Consider the following 10,304-nt stretch of genomic DNA (forward strand, 5'->3'; position numbering starts at 1 on the left):
TCTCCTCGCCCCTCATTTTGTCTTCTCACCTGTCTTTTGCTCTGCTTACTCCTTTTTTGCTCTTCTCGCCTCTCTTTTGCTCTCCTCACCCTCTCATTACCCCTTTTGGTCTCCTCGCTCCTTGCTTGTCGTCTTGCCCCCTTTTTTTTAATTCCTCCGTTCCTTTCTTCTGTCCAGGTGGAACACGACCCTCCAGACCTTGGTGGCTTCGTACGAAGCCTACGAAGATTTGATGAAGAAGTCTCAAGAAGGGAAAGAATTTTACGCCGACTTGGAGAGTAAAGTTGCAAAACTCTTGGAAAAGGCACAGATCACCTGCCAAATGGCTGAAACCGCCCGCCGGCAGATAATGGAGAAGTAAGCAACTCCTTATGGAAGTGTGATAGGCATGACTTCCTTTCAAACAGTGCTTCTGGATGGGGGATTCTGGGAGTGGAAGTCCTCCCCTCTTAAAACATGCTGGCTCTGGAATTTGTTGTGGGTTCCATGATTTATTCAAATTCCCTCCTGCGTGAACTAATGTTGCTATCTCCAGTGACTAAATGGACCCTGGACAGTTCATCGCCTGACAAGTCGCCCTGGGACACCTCAACAAATACAAAAATTACATTAAATTCAACGGAGCTGTTGCCAATAATAAAGTCAATCCCGAAATACAAGTGTTACAATAGTTTCGACAAAAAACTTGGTCACTAGTGATAAGAGTAACCAAAGGATGAAATGTTGAATCGTCCCATGGCGACTTATCCTACAATGAGTTGTCCGTGGTGAGTTCTCCTAGTCCTATCAAATAACATCCCTGTACGGTCGGTCAGGTTGAGCGAGTAAACCCAGCTCCGAGTCCCCTAGAGACTTTCTCCATTGAACCTCTGAGCTCAGCCTCACTGATCCCATCTATGTTTCTTCCAATAGGGAGATGAAGAAGAAGACTCCTGCCCGGCCCACCACCTCAAAACCCGTCCTTCAAAAGAAGTTGTCAGAGGCAGAGTTGGCTTGCGAGCCTCTGGGCCTTGCGTCCATCTCACTGGCTGACCTGCCCGAGGAGCTGCGCAGCCTCCCACCAGAAATCCTGGCCTCTCACCTGGCACAGCTCCCCGCTGATGCCCTGGCAGCGCTACGTAATGAACCACCTTTGCCTGCTGCGGGGATCAGGGGTCCCGCCGGCGAAGCCTTTGGGGGAGCCCTCCCTCTCAGGCCTCCCTTTGATCCGAGCCAGTTCCCAGGCACCAGACTACCTCCGCGGCCGTACCAGCCGGCCATGATGTCCACTGTCTCTGGACAAGCTTCTTTCCCCATACTGACTCCCTGCAGTTCCGCAGTGTCCCCTTTGCCGAATTCACAGATTTACTCACCGGGGGGTGTCGTTGCTCCAGGTCCGGGCCTTGCCCCACAGCAGCCGGTGTACCCCGGTCTGCCTCTGCCGCCCCCGAGGACGTCTCCACAGCACATTCCGATCTCTCATCCTGCCCCGGGCTCAGTTTACAGCGTCGGACAACTGGCGCCATGTAGTGGGGTTCTTCCCGGAGGTCCATCTGCCCCTCTAGACAGGAGGCCGCCAGCTCCGGTGCCTGGCCACTTTGTGGCCCCTCATTTCCCACCACACAAGCAGGGCATCCGGCCCGCCACCACTACGGTGGACAGTCTGCAGGCTCCCATCTCCAGTTGCACAGCTCCGCAGGGGATGTCTAGCTCCCTTCCCCAGTGGGCAGGGCCTCCTTCTCAAGGGGGCTTTGTGGGGGGACCCCAAGGGTCTTCCCCCTATCCTTTTGCTTATGTCCCGGTGAGTACGGCGTCCTTTCTGCCTCCTTTCTCAGGCGCTCAGCCTCAGCCCAGCTTCCATCCCCCCTCTGATCGCCCAGCTTGCTTGCAAACAATGCCTACCATGCTGCCCCCACAGCAGCAGCAACTGCCCCATTTCCTGCCCCAGACCCAGCAGCCACAGCCGGCCTTCCCCCAGCCATACCCGTCTCAGCCCACAGGCCCACCGGTGCTCCCGAATCAGGTCCCCACGCATCCCGCTAGCCAAGGGCAGCTCCCCCTCCAGCTGGGACCTCAACATTATCAGCTGCCCCCACGGGACCCACTGCCGTCCCATTCTGGCAGCTTGGCCTACTCTGCCCCGGTCCCAAGAGGCATGATGGGCCACATCCAGCAGGTCCCCCTTCACCCTCCCGTGTCGGCAGCCCCCCTCGCATTCGCTCCAACGTCAGCCCAGATCCCGGGAGTCCCTATAAGACTGCTCAGACCTCAGCCGCTGCCTCCAGTTAGCCAGCCTCCCCTTCGACATGTTCCTTCTACCCCAAGTCCGGTTGGAGGGGCTGTTCCCTCACCAGCCCCTTCTCCTCGCCCCGCCATGACCCTCCCACCCCCCTGCCTTTTGCCCTCTCAGATGCCTCCTTCCTCACTGACTCCTGGCCCTCCGTCCCTGCCCCAGGCTGCCTCCGAGGTCCCCTTCCAACGCCAGAGCTCCTCCACTGATGACCTGCTCTCCTCCAGTCCCGAGAGCCAACACGGGGGTCCCAAGGCGCCCGTTGGGCCGCCCCTCCTCCAACCCACCAAGGCTGACCCCAAGGATGGCTTGAAGCCCAAAGCTGTCCAGCTGATCGAGAATGACCCGTACGAGAAACCGGAGCGTCTTTGGCGCCTCCTGTCCGAGCTCGAACGTTTCCAAGAAGGGGTGTCCCGGTTGGAGAAGAGCGCCGCGCCGGGCACAGTCAGCGAGCTAGACAACATCTGGAAGGAGCTTCAGGATGCCCAAGAGAAGGACGCACGACAGCTGTCGATCGCCATTGCCCGTTGTTACACCATGAAAAACCGGCATCAGGACATCATGCCATATGACCGGAACCGAGTGATCCTCCAATCGGGCAAGGACGACTACATTAATGCCAGCCGGATTGAGGATCTCTCCTGCTATTGCCCCACCATTATTGCCACGCAGGCCCCGCTGGTAGGCACCGCCTCAGACTTCTGGCTGATGATCTATGAGCAGAAAGTCTCGTTGGTGGTCATGTTGGTCTCGGAGCAGGAGATGGAGAAGGTGAGTTGGTGGTGGCATGGTGTGGGTGTGGCGTTGTTTGGATGCCTCTGGGCTTCTCGGCAGTCTGTCGATCCAGGCATAGTTCTGGTAGCACTATGACATAGCAGAACATAGTTCTGGCAGCAGCTGGCGGAAGACTGGGACAGTGAGGAGGTGGTGGAGGAACATGGGCCAGTCCTGGAGTCTGGGGAGGGCTCTGCGTCAGAGGCAGAGATGGGGCCAGGGCAGTCCAAATTAGTTGCCTTCAGAGTCAGAGATCAGTGGGGCAGAAGAGCAGCTGGAGCCTGTTCCCAGTGTGCACATGCACAGAGCTGCCAGGAGAAGGGAACAGTTAAGGAACAAGGGTCAACTCGGGAGTAAAGCCACAGGTGGACGATGAATGGCCCCTCCCAGAGGGAATAAAGAGAAGCAAAAGGCGAGTGGGGTTTGCAGGGGACAGTTAGTTCACTTCATTCGGGTGAAGATCTGTTCCTGACTCCTTGCCAAGTAATTGCTGCTACAGCGTGGCGTTCGGAAGCTATCAGCCTGGCAACTCTCCAAGCCCGATAAAGGTCCGTAGGTGTGAAATCTCTCGAAAGACAGTTGGCTGGGACTTTACTGGAGAGGAATTCACTTTATAACCTAAATAATAGATGTTTTATCATCTGCAGGACGAGGAGTTGGCTTTATGATCTTGGGAAGCCTAGGTCAGAATAGAGTCGATGACCCGACATACCCTTGGTCCTCTCTGAGCTTCAGATGTATCAACACTGGTTAGCTGTGCTGTTTTTTTAGCTCAGCTTAGGCACGGCAATCCTCTGCTGCGTGCATCAGCTGAGCTAAAAAATACAAGGGAATATAGGAGAGGTAATGGGGGGCAGGTGGGCGGGTCCAGCCAGAGGTGATATTTGCTGGTTCTCTGAACTACTCAAAATTTTCTGCAACCACTTCGCGTGAACCGGTCCGAACTGGCTGAATACCACCTCTGGTGACACTCTCTTCTCTTCTTCTCCTTTTCTACCTCCTTGTTCCCTTCTTGTCCTCCTCTCCTCTCCACAAACTTCCTTCCCTTCCAGCCCCAATGACGTTACCCCGTTGGGTCATGAAACGTGTGCAAGAAAGCAACCAAGCTTGGCTATCACCAAGTCCTGCTCCTCTTCTTCCCAAACCTCCCTCTCAAGTAGCACTGACGACGTTCAGTAGTTAGGTCATGAAACATCTGCAAGAAAACCACCAAGCTCAGAGATTACCAAGGACCCAACAGTCCTCCTCCTCCTCCTCCTCTTCCTCTCCATAAACTCCACTCTCTTCTAGTTCTGCTGATGTTACCCAGATAGCTCATGAAATGTCTGCAAGAAAACTCCCAAACTTAGCACCAAGGACCCAACAATTTTCCTTTTCCTCCTCTTTTTTCTGTCACTGATAATGTTACCTAGTTGGGTTATGAAACGTCTGCAAGAAAACTACTAAACTTAGAGAGCCCAAAGGACCCCACAGTTCTTTCCCTCCACTTCCCCATCCCCCCTCCTCCTGCTTCTACCACTTCCACACCTCTGCGGTCTGGTTTTTGAAGCTGGCCTCAGCATGCAAACCCTCTCTATCATTCCCTCTCTTTCTCATACCCCTCTCTCTCTCATTCTCTCTCGTTTTTCTTTCTCATTCTTTTGTTCTCTCATTCCCTCTTCTCATTCCCCCTCTCATTCTCTCATTCTTTCTCTTTGTCTCATTCTCTCATTCCCCCTCCTTTAATCTATCTATTTACTAAGCTCCTTAGCCCCAGCCAGAGGAGCAAAGGCTGAGGAGGATGGGAGCTTGGAGTCCTGGTCTGAATAAGCCGAAATCTTCCCCTGGGACCCAGCTTTCGAGGGGAAGTCTTGGTATCGCCTCCCCCCCTTAAAGTTTTTTTCTCTCTTCTCTTGGCTCGGCAGCAAAAGGTAGTCCGATACTTCCCGACAGAGCGAGGCCAGCCCATGGTCCTCGGCTCCATCACCCTCGTCCTCACTAGCCTGAAGGCCACCCCCACTCACCTGGAAAGAATGATCACATTGCAATTCCACGATCAAAGCCTGAAACGGACTGTCATCCACCTTCAGTTTTCTTCCTGGCCGGAGCTGTACGTAACCGGGACCGGTGCTGGGAAAGGGGGGGGCAGCCAGAGCTACCAGTGGGGTAGTGGGTGGGCCAGCCTGGTTTGGGGGCAGCAGATGGGAGGGGGGTTGAGAAGGTCTCGATGAGCTTCAGGAACCGGTTTCATCGAAACTGCTGGACCGACCATCTGAAGTTACTGTGGATAGGAAGATGGACAGCACGTAGAATGAATGGAAACAGAAAATGGAAAAAAAATGAAGAAAACACATACGGTGTTTCCCCGAAAATAAGACCCTGTCCTTTTTTGGCCACCAAAAAAAGGTACCAGGTCTTATTTTGGGGGGATGTCCTGCACTGCCTAACCTCATTTGCTTACATGTCATCCCCGGCCTCCTTCCAGAAGTCTTTATGGCTGGCAAGGCTTTCCCGACGGCCTCTGCAGTCAATAACAGAGCTCTGGATCAATCCAGAACTTTTTTATCAGGTACAGAAGCCTTCAGGAAAGCCTTGCCAGCCTTGCCGGTGCAGAAGAAATGGGCCAGCAAGGCAGGTGTCGAGGTGTGCGAGGCCTGGTTACACCTGTCCAAAGGTAAGTAGTAGGGCAGCTCTGCCCCATACCCACCCTAGCTTAACGTTTACCCGTCCACTCTGGAGCGGGCAGGATAGTAATTAGGGCTTATTTTTTTTGGAGGGGGGAATAGGGCTTATATTGGGCGCACATCTAAAAATCAACCTTGGACTTACTTTCAGGGTAGGTTATATTTTGGGGGAAACGGTACAAATTGAATGAATAATTGAATATCTCGCCTATTAAGTTCAAATTCACTTAATTTTTTATGCTTTTCATTCACCTCTTGTACTCTTCCTGCAGTGGCCTGCCGGACAGCAAAGGGAACCTGCTTCGGTTTATCCAGGATGTGCACAGCCATTACCTACATCAGCGACCCCTCCACACCCCCATTGTGGTCCACTGCAGGTAATACGGGGAATGGGTGACGTGAGGAATGCTCCAGAACTTGAGGGTGGGGGGGAGATCTAGGGAGGAGCCCACTGTCAATCTCATCCCTGTCACTCTAGGTCTTTTGGGAGGGTATATGACAATTTGCCGCAGCCAACTTACAACGGACAATTCACCCTGGATAACTCGGCACGGCGGGACAAGAGTTAGACCAGGAGTTGGCAACCTTAAACACTGAAAGACCCACAAAAATCCTAACCGGAAGGCCCCCATTCAATTCTAAAGTTGACCGGAAGTCTGGTTCCCCCACCATAGAGGCTCCTCCTAGCGTGGCATCCTTTTTCCTCTATCTCTCCTAACTGAAAATCCTATAAATTGTGTGGAGCTGACCGGTGACAGAGAGCCGCAGCCGAGGGATGAAAGAGCTACATGTGGCTCCAGAGCTGCAGGTTGCTGACTAATATCAAAGAAATGGTGGAATAGAATCGTTAAAAAAATCCCTTCTGCCCAGCTGAGGTGCCCAGCAAAGGTGTTATTCAGCCGGTTCGGATCGGTTCTGGCATACCAGTAGCGAAAATTTTGACCGGTTTGGAGAACCAGCAAATACCACCTCTGATTGGCCCCATACACCTGCCCTTTCCCATCCTATATTCCTGTTGTGGTTCATCGACAGCCTGTGTGACAGCAGCGGAATCCGATAGTGGGGAAGAACAGGGACCAGTCCGAGAGTCTGGAGAGAATTCGGATGAGGGTCCTACATCCGATACATAGATGGGGCCAGGGCCATTTGGGAGTAGGGTGCTGAGTCCGAAGCCTTTGGAGCCTGGCAGCAGCGAGGCAGAGGACCCAGGGGAGCCTGTTCCCAGTGTGCGTTGTGTGCGCAGAGCTGCCAGAAGGCAAGAGCAGCTGAGACGAAAGGGGCGACTCGGGTGTAAGGCTGGGAGGTGATTGCCCCTCCCCTCAGGGATAAAGGACAGGCAAAGGGACAGGAGTCTTTGCAGGAGGCAACGTTGTTTGCTCTGTTCGAATTAAACCTTGAAGCTCTGTGGGGACTTTGTATTCAGGTTGGGGTTTTTACAGTTTGGCACTTTAGTTGTTGGCAGCAATTCAAAGGAGAGAAAGGTGGGTGCTTATCTCGAGGGACTGTTTGGGGCTCATTACGGGCTGGGAATGAACATAATTCCCAGCATTGAAATAAAACAAGACTTGTTTGGATTAAGCGTGTACTTAATTACAGTCTCAGGAGGCCTTGGTCAGAACAATTCCATTGATTTTTAGCTCAGCTGATTCACGTGGCAGAGTGGATTACCGCACCTCAGCGGAGCTAAAACAACCCCAGCTCACCTCCCTGAGGGCGATCTTTTTGAGTTCTGCGTGCGCACATGATGTGATCTTTGATTGCTGCATGCATGTGCAAAGCAATCTTTTGAGTGCCTAGAACTGGTAGCGTGCAATTTGGAATCCCACCACTGATGCCAAAGGAGGAACAGCGTGAAATAGGAACGACCAAAATGAAACCAATTACTTTTTAAAATTTAAAATAATTAAATCGGATTGCTAAATTGTCCTGGGGCAACCAGTTGGCTGTGATGAGTTATCCCACAATTAGTTGGCTGTTGGCGAGTTGTCACGCAGCTAGTTGACGGTGGTGAGTTATCCTGTGGCAAGTTGTTCTATGGTGAATTGTCCTGCAGTGAATTGTCCCGCGGCGAGTTGACATGGCATCTCGCAGCAAGTTGGCCGTGGCGAGTTGTCCTGCAGCAAGTTGTCCTGCGGCGAGTTGACCATAGCATCCCACAAGTTGGCTTGAGTTGGCTATGGCGAGTTGTCCTGCAGTGAGTTGTTCCGCAGCAAGTTGACCATGGCGTCCTGCAACAATTTGGCTGTGGCAAGTTATCACGTAGCAAGTTTGCCCATGGCGAATTGGCCGCAGCGAGTTATCTCAATGAGTTGTCCTGCAGAGAGTTGGCCGTGGTGAGTTGTCCCGAAGCTTGTTGACTATGGTGAGTTGTTCTGTGGCGAGTTTTTCTGGGGCAAGTTGTCCGTGGCGAGTTGTCACATGGTGAATCGGCCATGTTGAGTCCCATTCTGCTTTCTGGGTTCCCGCCAAATACAGCCTTTGTGTAAATTCCCCCCACCTACTTAGCAAATTGTCTAGGACAGTTGGAGAAGGGTTGCGCAAGATCTTGCAGACCTGATCTTTCGGTCTTCTTTCCTTGCAGCTCCGGCGTGGGCCGCACAGGAGCCTTCTGCCTCCTCTACGCCGCCATGCAGGAGGTAGAAGCTGGCAACAGCATCCCGGATTTGGTTCAACTCGTGAAGCGCATCCGTCGACAGAGGAAACACATGCTGCAGGAGAAGGTAAGGGAAGCAGGCAAACCCAGCTCCGGGATAGCGGAGGTGGCCAGCGGTGGGTATCTGAACAGGCAGCTTCTCTTGCAGGTCCATCTCCGATTTTGCTACGAGGCGGTCCTGAAACATGCTGTGCAGGTATTGCAGAGACATGGTGTGATGTCCGCGGCCTTGGCCTGCAAGCCGGCCAGCAGCAGTGCCCAAAAGGTAAGGCAGCGTTGCCTAATGGGTTGCAGAAAAGAGATGATTTGTGGTGGGGGGGAGGCAGCCTCTTGAACCCATGCAGATGCTTCAGTTGAAGAGCCCAGGAGAAACAAGCTCTTATTTAAGCCACGGGTTGTCCTGAATAAAACGTGAATTCTGGGAATTGTGATGACCTACATCCTACAGGTAATCCTCACTATACGGCCATAATTGTGACCCCCAAATTTATGTTACTGAGCGAGACTGTTAAGGAAGTTATGTCCTGCGGTGAGATTCAACTGGTGTAACAGTTGGTTCAGTGAGCACATGCTTCACAACCTGTTCACCCGAACCGGTCCGTACCGGCTGAATTCCAACCTTGGTTGTGTCCCGCTTAATGCCTTTTTTTCTCACCGCGTAGGTTAAGCGAATCGCGGCAGATGTTAAATTGGTAACTCGTTTGTTAAGTGAACCTGGCTTCTCCGTTGACTTTCCTGGTCAGAAAGTTGCCAAAAGGGCGGAATTGTTAAGTATCAGAATGTCAGGATGCTACAATGGTCATCAGTGTGAAAACTGGATCATAAATCCCTGTTTTCACTGCTGTCGTAACTGTGAACGGTCACTGAGTGAACTCATGTAAAGTTGAGGACTGTGTACTCTGTTCAGCCTCCCCCTCTCTCCTTCCAGGTGCCTCTCCAGCAGGACCTCCAAGATCTGGTCTTGGGGGGCGACGTCCCCATCAGCTCCATCCAAGCCACCATTGCCAAACTCAGCATCCGACCTCTCCCAGGCAGCGCCGAGCATCCCCCCAATGCCCGGGGCTGGAGGCGGCAGCCCCCTCAATGCCCCCCTTGATGCTGCACTCCCGCCGGCGGCGTCTTCCGCTGGTCCGCGAATCTTTCCCGAGCCAGGCTGCACAGAGAACATGCCGGGGTTTTCTCCACCTGTCACACCGGCTCCGGCATTGTCCGAGCCAGTGGCCCCATTGATCGTCGAGATGAGCAGCTCCATGGAAGAGGAGAGAAGCGAGGAGAAGGCGGAAAGCCTTCCGAGGGCAGAGCCGTTGGCATCTACACCGGCCCTCCCTCCCTCCTCCTCCTCCTCTTCCTCCTTGGAGCTTCTGGCTTCACTCACCCCGGAGGCCTTCACCCTGGACAGCTCACTTAAGGGCCGGCACAAAGTGAGCAAGCAGAGCTTTCTCCAGCCGCAGAACGGGGAGGGTCTGCGAGAGCCCTTCCCAGCGATGACCCTCTCAGCAAGTTAGACCCTCTCTGGACTCTCAACAAGACCTGAGCAGATGCAACAAGCCCCCCCCACCCCCCCATTCTCCTGTACTTACCTTCCTGGTTTGTGGTGGAGTTCCAGGTGAGACGGCGGTATATTTGTCTGCCATTGACCGCTTCGGGAATGCCGTACTGCCTCTGGAACCCTCTCGCCATGCTTATGGTTGTTCAAGACCCCGCATTGCGGCCAAGCTGGAATGCTCAGAACGGTTACCGGTTGCCTTCCCGCTTCCTTTTCAGCCCCAGCCAGGACCACGCGTCTGTTACGGTTCACCTCAATGCCGGGGCAATTGAGCCAGGAGCAAAGCTGTGACGCCAGCCAGAGTCCTCATGCCCACTCAAAGTTTTGGGTGTGATTTGGGGGAGACAGACGGTTCAGCTTTTCAACACACACACCCCGCGACCGTACTCTCACTGTCCC

At 53.5% G+C, this 10,304-nt stretch overlaps 1 protein-coding gene across 1 annotated transcript in view; it reads left to right on the plus strand.

Moving 5' to 3' along the window:
- PTPN23 (protein tyrosine phosphatase non-receptor type 23) overlaps positions 1–10,042 on the plus strand; it is a 31,984-nt gene extending 21,942 nt beyond the window's left edge. Inside the window, 9 exon segments of the mRNA XM_026685001.2 lie at positions 178–357; positions 913–3,040; positions 4,948–5,132; positions 5,979–6,083; positions 8,288–8,426; positions 8,508–8,624; positions 9,288–9,442; positions 9,444–9,826; positions 9,829–10,042. Of these exon segments, the coding sequence (XP_026540786.2) occupies positions 178–357; positions 913–3,040; positions 4,948–5,132; positions 5,979–6,083; positions 8,288–8,426; positions 8,508–8,624; positions 9,288–9,442; positions 9,444–9,826; positions 9,829–9,893 (3,457 nt within the window). The 3' untranslated portion in view covers positions 9,894–10,042.
- Positions 10,043–10,304: the final 262 nt, after the last annotated feature.

This window comes from Notechis scutatus, chromosome Z (genome assembly GCF_049901735.1).
Source record: "Notechis scutatus isolate UNSWTSFEM ecotype Mainland chromosome Z, rNotScu1.2, whole genome shotgun sequence".
NCBI classification, from domain to species: Eukaryota; Metazoa; Chordata; class Lepidosauria; order Squamata; family Elapidae; genus Notechis; species Notechis scutatus.